General features: G+C 35.9%; 1 protein-coding gene across 2 annotated transcripts; it reads left to right on the forward strand.

Annotated features, from left to right (window-relative positions):
• The first annotated feature begins 1,135 nt into the window (after positions 1-1,135).
• LOC114380097 (squamous cell carcinoma antigen recognized by T-cells 3) lies at positions 1,136-18,280 on the forward strand. Of its 2 annotated transcripts, none has more exons than XM_028339025.1 (16): positions 1,136-1,405; positions 1,486-1,625; positions 1,700-1,757; positions 1,988-2,203; positions 3,021-3,296; positions 3,429-3,563; positions 3,790-3,915; positions 5,757-5,801; positions 5,956-6,057; positions 6,274-6,416; positions 6,517-6,640; positions 13,860-13,934; positions 14,791-15,144; positions 15,211-15,303; positions 15,987-16,143; positions 17,625-18,280. In XM_028339025.1, the coding sequence occupies exons 1-16, from the start codon at positions 1,193-1,195 to the stop codon at positions 17,879-17,881; spliced, it is 2,514 nt and encodes an 837-aa protein (XP_028194826.1). In that variant the 5' UTR covers positions 1,136-1,192; the 3' UTR covers positions 17,882-18,280. The 2 variants fall into 2 exon arrangements, with proteins under 2 accessions (XP_028194826.1, XP_028194827.1); XM_028339026.1 differs by having other exon boundaries at positions 17,628-18,280.
• Positions 18,281-21,188: the final 2,908 nt, after the last annotated feature.

A 21,188-nucleotide genomic window follows, 5' to 3' on the forward strand; every position in this document is an offset into this window, starting at 1 on the left:
GCTAACACCTTCATCCACCTCTTCCACCTATGGAGAAAAGATCCAAACTAAAAAGAAAAAAAATTAAATATTTGACAAAACAAAAAAAAAGTCATTAGAATTTGTGTGGTATTCCCATCTTAACCACAAAATGCTAAAACCATGGAATGTTGTGTTCTTCATTCTCCTCATGTTTCGCCTTTTATGGCTCTATAATAAAACTAACCATTATTTTTGTATCAGATGAAGAATATAGTTAAGATTTTGCTCAAATAATTCAAACTCAATATAACTCAAAGTAATATAATGTTGATTATCAACCATTTTAATTAATAACATGAAATTAAATAATGTAATTAAATCATATTAACAGTGAAAATTATTGATATTTTAATAATTACTTTAAAAATTATATACAAATAATTTTTAATTAATTAATATATAAAAGTCTTTACATTATCCATCAAAATTAAACTAAAATGTGAATGAATTAGTTACCTAAAAAATAATTGAATGAATTAGAATAAGATTTAAGAAGTAAGATATATAATTTATGCTTAATTATTAATTTTATCTTCAAATTTTTTAAAAATCAAATTTAATCATTTAATTTTTAAAAATACATCAATTTAATTTTTTCCTTTCCAATTGAATTGAAGCTATTAGAATTGTGAATTCCTGACTATTTTAGCTTATGGAGAACTAATAATTAATGAATGAGGAACTAACTTTAATTTATGAAAAATTAATTTGATTTTTTTAAGTGCTTATAAAAAAAAAACTTACTCAATCATGTGCAAGGTACGAATCCGTGACGTTTTTGATTGGATTTGGTTTGGATATGACAATCCCTCATAGAGGGGTAAGTTTGTGCGGTAATGTGAGAGTGGGGTAATTTTGGAGAGAGGTAAATTTTAAAATGTTAGATAAAATTATGGTTAAATTAGTTTTGTCTCTATATTTTGATGATTTTTATTTTTTTAATTTTTATAATTTAAAAATAATTTTTTAATTTTTATAATTTATATTTTAATTTTTTTATTAATTTTTATAATTTTAATAGTAACATTTTTAGTCTTAATAAAACTAAAAAAATAAAAATCATAAAAAAATGAATAATTTAACCTAAAATTATTTGACAGGTGTCCATTTTGTATCCATATGGAGCGAAGCGGCCTGAAGCAAGAAGCAAGAAGCACCATCCACTGTAGAAATGGAGCAAAACCTAAACCTGACCGCAGAAGCCATGTCTGATTCCGACGAGAGGATGAAGGAAACCCTAGCCCTGTCCTCAGAAGCAGAGCGTGACAGAGACAAATCCATGTCTGATTCTGATTCTGAGGACGAAGCTCAGCAGAACCTCCAAATCGAATCTCTACAGACCGAGCTTGTTACTAACCCCTCTAACTACGATGCTCATTTGCAAGTAATTTCATCTCTACTCTACTTTTCTTCTTTTTCCCATTTCTCAAGTCAAGTCTGGTGTTGATGATCCTCTTTTTTCAGTATATACGGCTTCTGAGGAGAATGGGTGATGTTGATAAACTGTCAAGAGCCAGGGAAGCTATGAGTGAACTCTTTCCGTTGAGCCCTACAATGTGGCGTCAATGGATCAAAGATGAGCTTTCTCTCAACACTGCTGCTCGGTCCTTTTCTCTTTCCTTGACTCTTATTTTTCCCGTCCCATTACTTTTTCTTACACTTTCCCTTTACCTTGCAGACCCGAGGCTTTCTCTAGAATTCTGAAGCTTTACGAACGAGGGGTGTTTGATTATCTGGTTGGTTATGCTATTATATTTCAATATAATGTCTGCTTAAGCAATTCATTTGTTTGTCTTTTCCTAGTTAAGAAGAAGGTTTCTCTTTTAAACTGTAGATCCTTTAATTGGATACTTAAGGGTTTAGATGTGGTAGGAGAACCAGGAGCAACTCCCCCCGCTCCCATCATTTATAACCATATTATTATTTTTAAGGTTTTGCTCAACTGTTGCATTATCCTCAATTTCAGTCTGTCTCACTTTGGTGTGACTACATTAATTTTGTACAAGAGTTTGATCCAATGGTACGCCAATTTTCACCTACTGGTATTTCTAAGGCAAGGGATCTGTTTGAGAGTGCCCTTACTGCAGCTGGTCTGCATGTTGCTGAAGGCAGTAAAATATGGGAAGCATACAAGAAATATGAGCAGGACATACTTTTAACCTTCGATGATACTGATGAACAGGTCTGAACATTTGTAACTTTACCATAGATCTATCTTGATGGTGCTAAACAACATGCTAGTATTAGTTTTTACATGTTAATACAATGTTTTACCTTGTGCCACAAGCATTGCATCTAGTTAAGTATTTTTGTATGGAATTATATGTCAAAAGAAAATGTGGATGTTGATTACTTAGGTAGATGCTTATATATATCATTTACATTCCCATTGTAGACAAAATTAATTTTTTTCATTGATTAGAAACTAGAGGTATTACTTGGCTGATAATATTGAGGATAGAACAACATACTTGCAGCAAAAATAAGTTGTATTCCTGAGGTAGTGCCTTGAATGCACAAATATGGCCACAGCTAAATGAGAAAATTTAGTTGATACTTGAGAGCATAGTTTAATTTTGGTTTGTTGAAGGGACTTAAAGAACAAAGAAAATCCAGTAGCCAAAGAGAAACTTGATTTAGAGATTAACTTTTGGCATTTACCAAAAATTTTTGGTTTAGCTTGTTAACTTGGCAGATACAATTGAGTACAGAACAAGGTAGTTGAAGGAAACAAAAAGTGTTATTGCTGAGGTAGTGCATTGATTGCACAAAATGACCTTAGATACATGTGAAAGTTCAACTGAGAGTGTAGTTTAGTATTGGTCTGTTGAAGTCTTGAAGAGAGTTATATAATGAAGAACATCCAGCAGCCAAAGAGAAACTTGATTTGGAGATTAACTTTTGAAATTTGCAAAATGAATCTGGCTTATTGAAGCTTTTGGTGGCATAATATAGGTTGTTGTTTCAGTAGTACATTAAGTTTTCTTCTACATTTGCAGGCCAAAGAAAAGCAAGTTCAACGCATTCGTAGTTTATTCCACCGCCAGTTGTCTGTTCCCCTTGCTGGTATGAGTTCAACAATTACTGCCTATAAGACTTGGGAGATGGAACAAGGAAGTCTTCAAGATGTTGAATCCATTGATTTGGTTGATATTTATCCTCATGTTGCGGCTTCATACCAGAAGGCCTTGGAGATGTATAATGCTCGTTTTCATCTTGAAGAACAGATTTTGAGCCCGAATATTTCAGATTCAGAAAGATTACAACACTACATGGTATGTTTCCAAGCCCAAGTCAAAATATGACTATTTACTTGTCAGAGATAGAATCCTAGAATTTTATTTTTTTATTGTTCAATAGTATGTGACTATGTGTAAGTCCTTTTAATAATGAGATTTGTATTGCAGAACTATTTGAAATTTGAGCAGTCTTCTGGAATGCCAGCCAGAATTCAAGTTCTATATGAACGAGCCATTACTGACTTTCCTATAACACCTGATCTCTGGCTGGATTGTACTCGCAATTTGGACAACACTTTGAAGGTTTTAAATTTTCCCTTTTGTTACTATCTTTGTCACATCTTATGGTAATTAATATCCTTGAAGAGTTGGTCTTTAACCAAACCGAATGACATCATGTGATCTATGTTAGCCAACCTCACTTAGTGGGATAGGAATTTTGTTTTATTATCTTTGTCACATTACAACATCCATTACCTATGTCCAAATTTCTAATTTGGAGTTTTCTCCCTTTTGCTTCTTTCTCTAGGTTGGTAATATTGTCAGCAATGTTTATTCTAGGGCAACTAAGAACTGCCCTTGGGTTGGAGAACTTTGGGTTCGATATATGCTTTCGTTGGAGCGTGGTCATGCTTCGGAGAAAGACTTGTCTGAAGTATGTTCTTGGATACAACCCACCTTTATTGGCAAATTTCCCCTTTCTTGATGCAAATTAATGAAAATCCAATTAATTTTTCTTTATTCCTCAATAGGTTGAATGGTTTAGTAATGAGTAAATAATGTTATTTCTGGTTTAATAGCCTAGGCAAGTTCTTGGTAAAAAGATGCAATTGTCTTTCTAAAACTCCCTCATTAATTTGAATGTTATTCTATCCCAAGAGGAAGAAATATTGACACACATGATAATGTTTACCATACTGACATATATGACCTTGGGATTTTGTTATGGAAGGCATATTGTCAAATGTGATAATATTTGCAGTTGAAAAAAGCAATGATAGCATTTGTGTTTTGTTTTTCATAAATTTAGCGCACAGTTATATATAGATTCTTTCAGTGTTTTAGTTGTAACTCAAATAGTCAATTTTTTTATCAATAAAAGGCAGGGTAGCGTGTGATATAACCCATCTGGCCATCTTGTGCCGTCTAATTGCAAGGCTGTGGAGTTAACTTGAGTACAGTGTGCATCTTTAGATTTCTCCTTGAACATTCTGTTTAATTTAAAGTCTTGTAGAAGGTGGAGGTAGATGTTCAATCTTTTGTATGCATTATATTGATTGATGAGCCTTCATGTAGAGATGTAGTATTGCTAATGCCATACGGCCCATCTCGGTTAATTTTTAAGTATAGGGACTAAATGGTAGAGTTTGTACAACTATATGGACCCAATGAGTACTTAACCTATATATAAAACCGATTATAGAGGGAGAAAGATGGTTTTGCAGACTATGTTCCTAAAGTCTACTGCTTCAGAATAGATACAGTAAAAAACAGCTTTACAGTTGACGCTAAATCAAGCTACAACAGTAAGTCTAACATAACCTAACAATTTCAACCATGAGTTCACAAGCGTTAAGATCCATAGCTCAGTATTTTGCTTCAGCGCTAGATTTAATGACAACTTTCTGTTTCTTACTTTTCCATATAAGATTCTCTTGCATCTTCTCTCTGTTATCTCTTTCTCATGCACTTTAATTTAGTTTACTCACTTTAGAAATTTGCATGATAGGGAATTCTCTGAATTACAGTCTCTTTTGGTTTATTTTCTTGCAAATCCTATTTCCACTTTCTCTCTTCATTTCCTTGTAATGCTTCTTTCCTTTTGTATAAGTTTCCATATATGGTTAGATCCTTTGTTGGACTGTTGCTTTAAGTAGGATTAATACCAATGCTTCTCTTCAAATTTGAAGACCTCTAACTGCTTGTCTCCTGATTATATTATGTGCAGACTGAATTTAAACTATTGATTGTTCTTGGATTGTTCAGCAGTTTCCTTTCTTTGGAATAGCTTGTTTGGTCATTTGGTGTTTTGGATGAACATTGAGTTTGTCCCCACAATCTTTAATTGTCCCTGTGTGTTCATGTTAGAGGTGGTACTACTAGAGATGGTAAAAGGATGACACTGTTCTCAACTTGCAGTTCTTTGGTGTATTGGTTGGAAATAAATGCTAGAATTTTTGTTAGTTGTTGGTCTGGTTGTCTTGAGTTCATTTGGGATTAAGTAATTTACCTAGCTTCTTTGTGCTGTTCTGCTCATGATCTTTTTAGAGGGGCTGCCTTTGTTGGATCAACAAAGATTGGCACGCTGTGTTGCATTTTTCTTTTTTTTTTTTCTTTTTCTTTTATTTCTGATCTTGTCTTTTAGTTCTTGAGGGTTTCATATCCTATTGTATTTATACTCTCATCCTCTGAATAAATCCTTTGATTATAAAAAAAGTATGGTAGAGTTTTTCATACTTGCTTGAGTCATTTAGGCAATTTTGCTAATAATTTCAGATCTTTGAGAAGTCCCTGCTGTGTACCTTTTCAACTCTTGACGAGGTATGTCCAATATTCAATTAGTCTTATTGCATCATCCTCTACAGTGTTTGTAATGTTATCTTTTTTTAATTTTATTCCCCCATTTCCCTTAACTTTCAATAATCAATATATTGCACTTATAAACTTTTTTTTTCTATTTATATTTTTGTTTCAGTATCTTGATTTGTTTCTTACCCGGGTAGATGGCTTAAGGCGAAGAATGGCATCCAGCAGTGAAGAGGATTTGGAATATAAAATAATACGGGAGACCTTTCAGGTTGTTTATATTTATTTTCAGTATATCTATGCTATGTTACATTTGAAAGTAAAACTAGTTCAGTCTTTTCTTCAGCATAAAAATTAAGTGTGTAATGTGTTGCATGAGCAGGATTTTCACCAACTAATCAACTCATCACTGTTGTGAATCAGCTAAAATGTATCCTTTGCAACTTAATGTATTATGCGTTATATGCTAACTATTTACTATTTTTAGCGTGCATCGGATTATCTGTCGCCTTACTTGAAGAATACAGAGGGTTTGCTACATTTACATGCTTATTGGGCTCGTTTAGAAACAAAACTTGGGAAAGATATAACTGCAGCTCGTGGAGTTTGGGAGAATTGTCTTAAGCTATGGTTTGATAATGTTCATCAAATAGTTTTATTTTGTTTTATTCATCTACTTAATTATAAACTACTTTTTGACTTCTTTTTTTTTAATATTTTCTTCTGGTAGTGGTTCAATGTTGGAGTCATGGACTGGTTATATAGCAATGGAAGTGGAATTAGGTCACATAAATGAAGCAAGGTCCATATACAAGAGATGCTACAGTAAAAGATTTTCTGGAACTGGTTCAGAGGTATAATCAACTTTATGTTATTTCTTGAAAGAAACTATTTTAGATTGTGAAATTAAATTTGATTAGGCAGTTGCCCTGCTTAAAAGTTTGGTTGAATGAGAAGGACTATCATATGAATAAACAATGAAGAGACAAAGGCAAGCCTTGGTTGCTTAACTGCATAAGACAATTGATACAGCTTCTTAACACTTGATTTGAGGTCCTTCTATAAATGGCCAAAACTATGAGGAGATATGTTTGAAGCCTTGGGTTTTGCCTGCATATTTGATTGGAGGATTGATAGCTGTTGAAAGGATGATGATGGCAGGAATGTGACTCATTTGAACAGGATAGCGTGAAAGGGATCTAGTGTGGGTGTGGTGAGGTTGACAGTGTAGTGCGGTCACACAGGAAAGAAGACATGAAGCCATGAATGGAATGGGAGAGACGAACAAGAAAGAGAGACAAAAGAGAAACAGGGTCTGAGTCTATGAGATGAGACTGAGTGGGCAAGGGAGGGAGGACCATAATGGTGAGGGGCAGCAGAAGGGAGAAGTGAGGGCAGAGAGCTGTGATAAGAGCGGGCAGACACAGGGCTGAGTGAAAGAGTGCGAGATAAGTCATCTTGTATTAGATACTTTATCCTCATTAATTTATTTAATGCAAGAAAATATGTGTGGGTTGGCTTGCCAACCTGCAGAATAAACCTGTTTAACGTATGTGCTATGGAGACCAAACCCACATAGGCCTGCAATTAAATGGGTAGCTTATTTTTAGGAAGATCTTTTGATCACATTTCAGAATACATGGAAATGGCAACATTACAGAGAGGAAATAATTGAGATAAAAAAACTGATGATGGAATCTTAACATCTTTCCCAGACAGATCAGATCTGATCTGGATTTCAACAATCATTCTTTTTATTTTATTTTTTGCCAGATCTTACATGATTTACAATCTTCTGCCCTTTTCTTATCCTAGATAGGATCTCTATTTTGACAAACTTGCTTGGGAATATATACAAAACCTTTTCATCATGAGCAAGGAGGCTGTTTTAGGCTTTTAGCAACTGGAACCCATGATCATAGGGTTACAAACTGCAACCATAATGTGCTAAGACTCATGCTCAAATAATGCTAGATACCTTGAGGGAAAGCACAATAGTATAGTCAGTGGTGGATCCAGAATTTTTTTTAGTGGGGGCAAAAAAATAGTTTATAATATTTTTTCAGACGAAAATATTAGAAGTTTTTGCAATAGACATAATCTCCTGACAAACAAAAAACCAAAATATCTAAACTTCTACAAACTACAATTGTCCTATACGCATTTTCATATTAGGTGTTAGTGAAATTGGGAGCGGTTAAAATTAAAAAGGTAAAGTGGGTAAAGTTAGAACCAATTTATTTTTGTGAGTAAATCTAGTGCCTATTTATTTTTCTCCATAAAATTAGTACTGATTTTATTTTTCTTTTATAATTTTTTATATTCATTTTTTAAAATAATTATCCTATGGGAGTAATACTTATTTTTTTATGGGGGCAAATTACTTGACATATTAAGTAAAAAAATTAATTTGTGGGGCAATTGCCCCCGCTGTGGATCCGCTAGTGAGTTTAGTTGATAGGTAACTAGTGCACAAGGGTAAATTTCCAAATAGTAAGGAGAAACATAAGGGCACTGTATGGAAAGTCTACACTAGGAGAAAAAAGATAGAATCAAGGGGTGAGAGTTAGCTACGTGACGTGGCAAGATATCATAACAAAATCTGTTAGAATGGTATCATATAAGGAGAGAGAGAGTATAGGGAAAGAGAGAATTCGGTTAGTAAAGGAGAGTATTCTTTGAGTTAGAAGTCTGTGACTCTGGCTATTTTCTTACTAGCTGTAATAGAGATTTGGGGGTTATCCCTTCCTGATAAATAATACTATTACACTACGTTATCTGAATTTACTGATATTCTTGTTGTTAGCAATGTGAGTTCTATCATTGGTCCGACCTGCCGGATCCGAAAATAGGACGCGATTCACGTGACCTCAAGGGAAATTCTATGCCACCAAAAATGACAGAGAGGGTTGACGCGTTGGAGGCGAGAATGGCGGCATTGGAGAACTCCTTGACACAAACCATGGACGAGTTTTGTCGAGCTCTGATGACAGAGTTTGCTAAGCTGCGCGATTGTCGTGGCAATGATGAACATCGGTCGCCATTGCTTAGTGAGGAATCAGTGCCGGAATACAAAATGGCTGCAAAGAAGGTTGAACTTCCACCATTTGACGGGGAGGACCCTATGGTGTGGATTACCCGCGCCGAGACCTATTTTGAAGTACATGGGTCATCAGAGGAGGTAAAAGTGAGGTTGGTGAAGCTAAGTATGGAAGGGGGCGACCATTCACTGGTTCAATTTGTTGCGTGAGACTAAAGATGAACTCACTTGGGTTAAGCTGAAGAGATCCTTGATTGAAAGATACGGGGAAAGAAAGAGTGGAAATCCGTTTGAAGAGTTAAAGGATTTATAGCAAGTAGGGGATGTGGATGAGTACGTCACCGATTTTGAGTTTGTGCCATCTCAGGTGGGTCGTCTCCTAGAAGAGCAATATCTGGGATATTTCATGGGAGGTCTCAGGTCAGATATCCGACTGAGAGTGAGAACTTTCAACCCAAAAAATAGTCCAGGCGATGGTGAGGATAGCTTGTGATGTGGAGGCAGAGTTGTGAGGATTGTTGTTGCCACGTAGTGGTGGCAGGGCGCGACAATGGAGAGGAGGTTGGGAATCGGACTTGGGAATGGGAGGAAAAGGAGGTGTCGAGTCGAGTTATATCGCTGGTGTAAAAAGCAATAGTGTCTCATTTTAGCCCAGGCCCATTTAAAGGAACCTTAGGGTTTGGACCAGGGAGTAGCGGTCCTGCTGGGGACCGAACGCGTGAACCTAGTATGACCAGTGTGCATACAAGCGCGAGTACCAATTCTGAGACAAGGACGGGAGGAGGGCAGCCGGATAAACACCCCTCGAAATAGGGGAGTAAAGCATCTACCCTACTCGGAATTGATGGATCGTAAGGCCCGAGGTCTGTGTTTCTGTTGTGGGGAACAGTATCTTCCCCTCCACCAGTGTGCAGAGAAGCAGTTTTGTTTGGTGATCCTAGGAGACGACAAAGCCATTAACACAGAGGGTGAAGTGATAGTCATAGAGGTGCGGGGGAGATGAAGAAGCGACTCTAGATTGTAGTGTTATGGGTGTGTTTGGGCTGACTGAAGGCATGAAAACGATGAAACAACCCACAACAATGCGTTTGGAAGGAAAGTTAAAGGGTGTTGGGGTCTAGGTGTTGGCGGACAGTGAAGTGAGTCACAATTTTATTGCCCCTCAGGTCGCCCCTGCCTTAGGGTTGAAGGTGGAACAAAATAGATGCCTGGGAGCAAGATTAGGAGATGGTCACCGAGTCACTACTAGGGGGAAGTGCCAGAATTTGGAGGTTCTGTTGGGAAACTTCCCTACAGTGGTGGGCGCGTATGTTTTGGGATTGGGAGATTTGGATTTAATCTTGGGAGCCTCCTGGATGCAGAGGTTTGGGAAAGTGACCTTCGACTGGGATGAAATGAAGTTGAGTTTTCCTTGGCAGGGAAAAATAAAGGAAATACAGGGGTGAACTGTAGAAGGGAATGGGATAAGGAGAATCTGATGTCAGGACATCAGATGTCATCTCTGTATGGTTTGTTGTGGGAAGATGAGTCTGAGGGGGAAGCAGTAAAAGAGGGTGATCTGGACCAGCAACAACAAAGGGAGTTGGAGGAGGTGTTGAAGCAATTTCCTGAAGTATTCCCTGAAATCACAGGTCTTCCTCCCGAAAGGAAAACAATGCATTCCATTGTTTTAACCAAGGAGGTAGAACCGGTGAGTGTACGTCCTTATAGGTATCCTTATCACCACAAAGAGGAGATCGAGAGACAAGTGCAACACATGATGGAACTAGGAATTATTAGGCATAGTTCCAGTGCTTTTTCTAGTCCAGTCATCTTAGTTAAAAAGAAAGATGCATCATGGTGTATGTGTGTGGATTACAGGGAGCTGAATAAGGTTACTATACCTGACAAATATCCAATTCCGGTGGTAGAAGAACACTTGGATGAATTACATGGAGCTGCATACTTCTTGAAGTTGGATTTGAAATCGGGATATCATCAAATTAGGATGAAGGAGGAGGATGTGCATAAAACTGCATTTCAAACACATGAAGGATATTACGAGTTCTTGGTGATGCCATTTGTGTTGATCAATGCTCTAGCTACCTTCCAAGCTACCATGAACCAAGTGTTCAAACCGCTGCTAAGGAAAATAGTGTTGGTATTTTTTGATGATATACTCGTGTTCAGCAGGGGATGGTAGGAACATATGGAGCATTTGAAATAAGTTCTGAACGTGCTTCAAGACAATCAACTGGTAGTAAACAAAAAGAAATGCACTTTCAGTAAAAGGCAGTTGGAGTATTTGGGTCATGTAATTTCAGGTGAGGGGTAACTGTGGATCCGGAAGAGGTAAGGAGTGTCATGAATGGGCCTATACCTCGCAATGTCAAAGGTGTAAGGGGTTTTTTGGGATTGACAGGATATTATAGAAAGTTTATTGCAGGATATGGAATGATAGCTAAACCTCTGACAGAGTTAACAAAGAAAGAGAGGGGTTTCAGTGGGAAACCGAGGCACTCAAAGCTTTTGAAAAGTTAAAGAGAGTGATTACCCAAGCTCCAGTGTTGACACTTCCAGTCTTCATTCGACCCTTTGAAATTGAATGTGATGCGTCGGGAAGAGGAGTAGGAGCTCTGTTGATGCAAAACAAGAGACCCATAGCATATTTCAGTAAGGTTTTGTCTGAAAGTAACTTAAGCAAGTCAGCATATGAGAAATAATTGATGGCATTAGTGTTGGCAGTGCAGCACTGGTGACCATACTTGTTGGGTAGGAAATTCATGGTGTATTCAGATCAAAAAAGCCTGAGACATTTGTTACAACAGAGGATAACAACAGCTGATCAACAGAACTGGTTAGCTAAACTCTTGGGCTATCAATTTGATATTATTTATAAACCAGGGGCAGACAATAAAGCTGCCGATTCATTGTCTCGAATATGAAGAGGGAGAACTGCAGAACATCACTTCATTTCCAGTTTGGATGCAAGAGCAGCAGGTTCAACTGAAGGTTTTTCAAGACCCTTTTTTAAAACAAGTGATAACAGGGTTGTAGACGGATCCAGCCTCACAGCCCGGATTCAGTATGAAGCATGGCACCCTATTCTATAAAGATAGGTTGGTATTGTCCTCCAAATCTTCTTGTATCCCTATATTGTTGAAGGAATTCCATGCTTCCCCTATGGGAGGACACTCTGGGTTCCTACGAACCTACAGGAGAATGGCTTGTATTGAGTTGGAATGAAGACCACCATCCAGGAATTTGTGAAGAGTTGTGACGTTTGTCAAAGGCAAAAATATTCAGCATCAGCACCAGTCGGGCTACTGCACCCACTTCCAATCCCAGCTCATATTTGGGAGGACATATCCTTAGATTTTGTCACAGGGCTTCCTAAGTCTAAGGGATTCGAGGTAGTGTTTGTGGTGGTGGATAGATTATCCAAGTATGCTCACTTCATACTTTTAAAACATCCTTATACAGCTAGCAAGGTAGCAGAGGTGTTTATGAAGGAGATAGTGCGTTTACATAGGATACCACAATCAATAGTAAGTGATCGAGATCCACTTTTTGTCAGTCTATTTTGGAAGGAGCTGTGTAGATTGCAGGGAACGGTTTCGAAAATGAGTTCTTCATATCATCCGGAGACGGATGGGCAAACAAAAGTAGTTAACAGGTGCTTAGAATCATATATGTGATGTTTTGCCTCTGAACAACCAAAAAATTGGACATATTGGGTATCGTGGGCAGAATTATGGTACAATACTACTTTTCATGTGTCCACCACTGGAATGACACTGTTTGAGACTGTGTATGGAAGGAAACCTCCTTCATTGGTTCGTGTTTTGCAAGGAGAAACAAGGGTAGAAGTAGTGGAAGCAGAATTGATGGATAGGGATGAGGCATTGCATCAACTGAAACATCATTTGAGTCATGCTCAAGAATTGATGAGAAAATATGCTAACCAGAAACGAAGGGACATGTCATTCGAGGTAGGAGAATGGGTGTTCCTGAAACTCAGACCCCATAGACAGGTATCTGTAGCTAAAAGAAATAACCCGAAATTGGCTCCTAGGTTCTTTGGACCTTTTCCAATATTGGAGAGAGTTGGGGCTGTGTCGTATAAGTTGAAATTACCAGAAGGAGCTAGGGTGCACCTGGTATTTCATGTATCACAATTGAAGAAAGCAGTGGGGAATTATTCTGTTGAGGCAGTGCTGCCTGCAGGGTTGGAGCTGGAACTGGAGGAAAATGAGGAACGGGAGGAGTTACTAGCTTCAAGGGAGATATTTGAAGGGGAACAGCCTATCAAACAGTGGCTGGTCAAATGGAAAGGCAGGGCAACTGAGGATACTACTTGGGAAGATGAGACATTACTGAGAAGTCAGTTTCCCACACTTCGCCTTGAGGACAAGGCTGTCTCTTCAAGGGGAAGTAATGATAGGGAACTGGTGCACAAGGGTGAATTTCCAAATTATAAGGAGAAACATAAGGACACTTTATGGAAAGTCTACACTAGGAGAAAAAAGATAGAATCAAGGGGTGAGAGTTAGTTACATGATGTGGCAGGAGATCATAACAAAATCTGTTAGAATGGTATCATATAAGGAGGGAGAGAGAGAGAATAGGGGAAGGAGAATTTGGTTAGTAAAGGAGAGTATTCTCTGAGTTAGGAGTCTGTGACTCTGGCTATTTTCTTACTAGCTGTAATAGAGATTTGGGGGTTATCCCTTCCTGATAAATAATACTATTACACTGCGTTATCTGAATTTACTGATATTCTTGTTGTTAGCACTGTGAGCTGTATCATTAGTCAATTAAAATAGGAAGAAATCTATTGATGAAATCATCATTTCATTGTTCTCAAGTTTCCAGGATGCTTAGCTGTGAAAGCATAGTGATGGTACTTTCTTTATTTTCTAATCTTTCCTTGAAAAATGAAAAAAAAAAATGTGCTTATTGTGTTATGCAATATGTATGGGTGATTTTACTTTTTATGTAATACTGTTTGGATTAGATGATACCTTCTGTTCCTAAAAAACAGAATAATTCAGGACATATGCCAGTCATGGTTACGCTTTGAGAGGGAATTTGGCAAGTTGGAAGATTTTGATCATGCATTACACAAGGTATTTTTTTTTCTCTTCAAATTTATTTTCATTATTTTTGAACTGTGCATTATCTTTGTTCTTATAAAAAAATATGTTGCAGATATAGAAGTAGCCTCTGCCTAACAGCCTAAGCTTTTAGAAGAGATTGTGTTCAACAATTATATTGCATGTTGGGGTGATATCCAATGATTATTTGGAAGTAATATTTTACTCATTGAGTCATGATATCCTAATATCTTCCTTCCCAGCTGATTAGTTCTACCAATCAAACTAAATATGTCATTAAAATTTAAAAGAAAAAGAATTCTATTGGCGTTTTAGTCGAAGATTTATTATAATTCAATGTAAAGTGAATACATTACTAATAATTGAAAAATTTAATTTGTTATTGTTTTGACCCGAGTTATGAGACTTGAGCCCCACATTAGAAGTATGCGAATCTTGGGTTATACCCTAACCTTAATGTCTAGCTTTTGGGTATGATTGTCTGGAGGCTTGTAACAGTTATCTTGAGTATAAGGAATGCCCTATATGAAGCATTTGGCAGACTTAATCTCTGTCAATTAGATTGCCTTGTTGGGCAACTTAAAAAAGTACAACTGGTTACACTACCCTTCCACCTGGAGGAGTATGGGGAGGGTAGATGGACACAGCCTTACTCCTTTTAGCGAAGAGAGTGTTTCTAGGATTTTGTACTTGGTAACCTCCAGGTCACATGGCAACAACATTACCATTGTGCCAAGCATTTGCCCTCTTCTTTGGCACCTCAGTTTTATTAAAATTAAAGTTCATGGTAACAGATTCTAATATCATCATGTGTCTTTTAACTGACAATGAAATGGTCAACCTTACTCCATGAACTACCTTTCCTTAGGTTACCCCTCGGATGGATGAGCTGAAGTTATTTAGGATGCAGCAGGAATCCAAGTCAGCAGAGGAAAGTGAAAAGAATACTAAGAGAAATGCTCGTGAAAAGAGAAAGCTGGGATCAGATATAACTGAAGAACAGTCTCCATCAAAGCGATTTAGAGATGTTGGAAATCCAAAGAAAGCACCTGAGGAGAATAAATATCATGTGCAGAACATTTCTCAGGTGACAAAAGTGGAAGGGGTCAATTGGAAGAATACTAAAATTGATGATAATCCCAGTGAGCAACAGTTTAGCTACGAAAAGAACAGGGGATACTCTGACCAGTGCACCGCATTTTTATCAAATCTTCATCCTACGGTAGACAGTTCTCTCAGCCTCTCTATTTCTGTGTGTTTCTGTGACTAATATGTTGTGTTGTTGCAGGCAAACTATGAACATATTCGTAATTTCTTCAGTGATGTTGGTGGAATTGTTGCCATCCGCATCCTACATGATAAATTCACTGGAAAATCAAGGGTATCAAATGAATTATTCTTTATCATTTTTATTTATTTTATTTACTTTTGTGCTATAATTGATTTAGAAAGTAAACTGCATGGTGACTATAAAACTTAAAGTGGATTTCACTAAAGCAAATCCCCCCACCCCCCCCCCCCCCCACACACAAGAATTTCCGTAGTTGGGTGTGTATGGGCTGGATTGTTGCCTCCTTCGGTTCAATAACCTTGCCAGTTCTGGGATTTTGTCTTACATTTTTTACCATAATTTTTGTTGAGAATAAAAATAGAAAATACTTTCAGTTCAGGGATTTTGTTGAGCACAAAATATAGGGAGGTCTTGTTCCATGGGTTTAGTGAGTAACTAATACTTATGGAGTTAACACCATACCTGAGTGAAAACCTTAAATAATTAAGTTCATTTTTACCACATATATGGTCCTCATGCTAATGTAGTCCATTTTTCCCATGTGGGACTTTTTTCATTCACTTAGAATTTTCTGACAAGTAATACAAACATTAATTACCAGTTTGGCTGAAACAGGTTATATTGTACTTCAATTGTTTTTATCAACACATACATGCCAAAACATTCATGTAACCTAGTGAGAAGTCTTGTCACATCACAGCAAATGAGTGCTATATGCCTATTCATTGACCATACCATGAGTTACAATTTTGTTTATCTTGATATTGATGAAGGGACTAGCATATGTGGACTTTTTGGATGAAGAACACCTTGCTGCTGCAATAGCTAAGAACAGGCTAAAGTTAATTGGAAAGAAACTAAGTATTGCTCGATCTGACCCAAAGCGAGGCGGAAGGGAATCTTCTAATCCAAAAACATTGACAGAACATGGTACGTATAGTGAACTTTGAATGTTTTTACTTTGACACAAGTTCATGCATGAATGTGCTGTGCACCTGTAAAACTCCCTGCTAGTGATCTCAATTTTATAAAGATATATAGAAAGTGTAATAAATAATAATTCCATGTGAGGCTCAAACACCTGTTTGAAGTGTTACAGTTTTGGACACTTTTCAAGCATTGACACCTACCTAACATTTGTCTGACATGTGTCAGACTCTTCTCATTAGGTGTCCAGTTAAAAGTTTAGGGTGTGTTTGGTTTGAGAAAATGTTTTCTATTTTCATTTCTTATTTTTATTTTGTGAAAAATATTTTCATTTTCAAGTTTTCATCATTTAGAAAAACATGTTTGTTGGTTTTCTTTTCATTTTTATTTTTATTTTCTGATTTTCTTCAATAATTTTTTTCCACTCATTACTTTGAAAAATTTATCCAATGCCATTCGAAGTACTGCACTGGTTGGGAGAAATTGCAAGTTTGAGTGCACCATCACGTTATTGCCGTTGACGGTTACTAGCTTCGAAGAGAGAGAATGTATGATGCAAATGAAAAGGTCTAAAAAATTTCGTAAGTGCCATTGCACGATTAGTGGAAATGCAGAAAATGACTTTTTTTCGTTTTCGGAATTTTCTAAAATACTGAATTTGTTTTCTAAAATTGAAAATGAAAATATCTAACCGAACATATTTTCTATTTTCATTGAAAATGAAAACAGAAAATGATGAAAGCAAACAGGCCCTTATTTTGTCAGCTGCTTGAATTGATAATTATATATGGATGGACACATTAGCAAAAAAAATATTATTTTTTAATGTTTAGAAAAGTCAGCTTAAATATATTATAAAATATTAAAAAATAATGTCTTATGCCTTTTTTCTTTGTGAAACTTGTTATCATAGAAAAAAAAACATTGTTGGTTTAAGAAGGTGAATATACCTTTTTCAAAACATATAACTTCATTTTCTTGGGATTGTTTTTGTAAAGAAACCAAGTTCTTTTGTTGTAAGATAATGTTTCTTAATATTCTTTTGTGAGACTCATTATCACAAAAAAAGTGAATATATGCAATTATTGATTATCAATTAGATCTTTTGTTATGTTGGGTTACTTCTATTTTATCTCTATCCCAGTTTCTCCTATCTAGACATTAACCATTTTAGTGTCCATGTCGTGTCGTGTTTGGTGTTGGTGTTAACTCCATGCTGCATATTCCAATCAACCAAGTTCGGTACTGATGATCAAATATGATAGTATCGAAAACTATGGAGTTGGTAAACATACTTTTTGGCTTGTAATTGGTTTGTTTAGGGAAGTCGAAACAACACAGCAGGTTCTTTGACATACACATCACAGCATGTTTTATTTTGAAGCTATAGTTGTGTTACTTATTGGCATCCTTCACTGATATTTGTTACACTTGCTTCCTTACCTTTTCAAATGTTTCTCTAACATTTGAACTTGATTTTTCAGCAGATGCCACTAATCATTCTAGTCAAAAGGCTTCCGGATCCAAAGAAACCGATGATACTTACAAGGGAGATGTAAAGGATGTGAAGTTCTCTTCTAGAAAGCCAGGAAATGATAACATCCAGCTTAAAGGGAAGAATACTTTTGCCGTGCCTAGAAATGTCAGACCACTTGGTTTTACTACAAATAAACCAAAAGCAGAAGAGGGGGATGAAAAGCCAAAATCTAATGAGGAATTCAGAAAGATATTCATTCGTTAAGGATTTTGTGCCCTTAATTTGTGACTCCGAAGATGGCAGTTATCTTTCAGATTTTAGGCAAAGGTGGAAATGATATAAATTATTGTCTCCAGGATGGCTGTCTGTTCTGTCTGTTGCATTACTAATTAGATCAGTCTACCTAGATTAACTTTTCGGTAGCCTGTACTCTTTAAAAATTACAATTGATTTACAAAATATTTTTTGGTTGCGGCTCTGTATAGTGTCCGTACTTGAAATTTTCACAGTACAATTCTCTATGATAGATGTTACATTTTACGTTGTAATACAAATGGGCTATATTTCCCCCCAAGTTTATACGAGTCACTTGTGTGCGCATAACCGGCAAATAAAGTGTATTATGCTGTGATGGGATATTAATTATATTCGGTTGATTTAAAAGTGGAGTGCGTGGCTGTATGAGCTGACCTTAAAAGAGTTTAATTTCTATACCTGGTTGGTGGTTAGGATAGGATAATTATCTTATCCTGTTATAACACGTTCTTTGTTGCATTAATAACATGTTATCCTATCCTATTGGTCTAGTAGTATTCTGAGGGGATGCTTGGGTTAAGATCAAGAAGATATGATTTTTTTTCATATATATATATATCCTATCTATAGTTTTATTATAAGGTTCATTTTTTATAAGGTTTAATTTAATTTTTTTTATTAATTATTTTTCACAAAAATATTCTTCATTAAAATTAGTTTTAGAATATTCTAGAATAATGTGATAGTGAAAAAAATATAATTGGAGTAATTTTGCAAAAAATAATATTAATTCAAGAAATTGAATTTTTTATAGCTTTAAGGGAAATTTAATACTCTTAGTTATATTAACCAAATTATTTTTATCTTGATAAATTAGTTAATTAGAATTTATAATACATACTGGAGGTAGTAATATATTTAAATATTATAATAGCTATTACATATATAATTAGAGATTATATTACAATTACATTTGTATTATTAGTGTATAATCTATTTTTTTTTCTGAAAAATATAAATAAAAAACTTTTTAAAAACGAAAAGGTTTTGGTTATTTAGAAAGTTTAATTTTTATACACCAACGGTTATTATAGAGAAATTTTATACGATCTTTTTTTTTTTACTGAAGAAATTTTATATGATCAATCGATTTAAAATAACTTTAAACATAATCATTATAAAAATCAACAAAATTACTATAACATTCAAGGATTAATAATTAACCGACAATATAAAAAATCTTTGCTAGATAGCATTTTCTCACATGAGGCATTCATCAGGGCTCAGGTTATACTCTCTACCCAAAAATAGGTATTCAAGCTTTTCTCATCAAGTGAGTTTTCATTCATGGATAGCTTGTATTCAGGCTTACCTATTTTCTCATCAAGAATAAGTGAGTTTTTAAACTTAAAAATAGAGCGAATAGACAATTTAGTCCCTGAGATCGTAACCAGTTTGCATGACTTAAATTTTAATTTAAAATAGTCCCTAACTTTACCTCCGTTATGCAAATAAGTCCCTGCTGTTAAAATCTAATTTCCTTTGTTAGTTAAATGTCTATTTGACAAACCTCAGTCCAAGTAAGCATCCCAATGTGGCAAGTTTGAGTCCAAGTCAGCAATCCCATGTGGCGAGGACTGAATTGAAAAATTAGGTTAAAAAGAAATAAAAAATGAAGTAAACACATTTTCCCTTTCATTGTCTTACTGCTTGTAGGATTTTTTTAATTGTTTGCAGTTTGCTCTTGCCTCCACTGCATTTCATTTGTCGATGATTGTGAGTCTTCACGCTTAGCAGTCAGGTTGGTGGTTTTTCTGTGTTCATTTCGTTTGCATTGTTTTGGTGGATTCATTTGGGGTTTTATATGTTCAAGGGTTTTCATTTGCATTGTCTTCGCGCTTCGAATGGAGGTTTATGGTCCTTTATTATTTTCGTTTATGATGCTCTATTTTTATAGATGACATTGCATGTTGTTGTGTGATGTGCCTATGTTTGAGTTTGAGTTAGGTTTTTTATTTCCTAATATATGACAATGTTTGTGGTTTCGGATTATGTAGAATGAATGACAATATAACTTTAATACTGCACCATGGAGGAAGATTCACTCCACGTGCCAGTGATGGAAAGGTTGAATATATAGGCGGAGAATTTGACGTCTGGGAGGATATATCTGCAGATTGCCTGAATGCATTTATCTTATATGATCTGGTGAAAGCTTGTAAGAAGTATAACAATATAGGAGATTGTTTTTGGTTGATTGATAAAGACTTAGATTTTAATCATGGGTTAAGGAGTTATACAACTGATGGAGATATATTACACTTAGTTAGGGATGCTTTTGAAAATGAGAACGAGATAAATGTTTATTTTCATCATGAAGTAGATATCCAATTTTAGAAGAAGTCCCACAGATGTTGTACTTGGAATGTGATTCAATTCCAGAAGCTGTTGAGAATGAGGATAACTTAGATGATGTACCTGTTGCTGGCCATGAGGAAGGTAGGTTTTAATTCATGTGTACTTGGTCCAACATGATTACCATAATTAATTAATATGATTAATTTTTACTTGATCACCACTATTGCAGATTTTGGTGGTGGAGAGAGAGGTTGGTGCTGGTGAGCATGTTGGTGCTAGAGAGCAGAGAGATGGTGATGGTGAAGAGAGAGATGTTGGTGGTAGTGAGGAGGAAAAGGAAGTTGACAGTGATGAGTGGTTTACAAATTTCTCTTGTATAATGAATGAAGTTGAAGTTGAAGTTGAGACAGATGGTTATCATTCAGAGGAGCTTATTAAAATCCTCATTAGTAGTGATGATGAAGATGAGGATGTTGAAGTTTAACCTCAATATAATCAAAGTACTGGGGTTGGTGAACAGAAGTAGGAATTAGGGATGAAGTTTGGTACTCTGGATGAATTTAAATCTGCCTTGAGGGAGTATAGCATATTGACGTGCAAGGAGTTGTTCAAGTGGAAGAAGAATGATAAACAGAGGGCTAGAGCAAAATGCAAGAAGGCATCTTGTGATTGGGAGATCTACTGTGCAAAGAATGAAGTTAGAAACTCTTTTCAGATAAAGTCATTTAAGCATAATCATAATTGCTGCAAAGAAGTGAACAACAAACAAGCAAATAGACAGTGGGTGGTGAGTCAACTTGAGGGCAAACTCAGAATGCAGCCAACCCTTAAATGTGTTGAAGCTTTGGATTATTTCAAGTAAGAGTTTGGAGTGCACATTGAAGTTACAAAGATGTGGAGAGCCATAAAAGAAGCAAGGCAACTAGTGGAAGGGAATGGGAGGAAACAATATGCCAAA

This window comes from Glycine soja, chromosome 12, assembly GCF_004193775.1.
Source record: "Glycine soja cultivar W05 chromosome 12, ASM419377v2, whole genome shotgun sequence".
NCBI classification, from domain to species: domain Eukaryota; kingdom Viridiplantae; phylum Streptophyta; class Magnoliopsida; order Fabales; family Fabaceae; genus Glycine; species Glycine soja.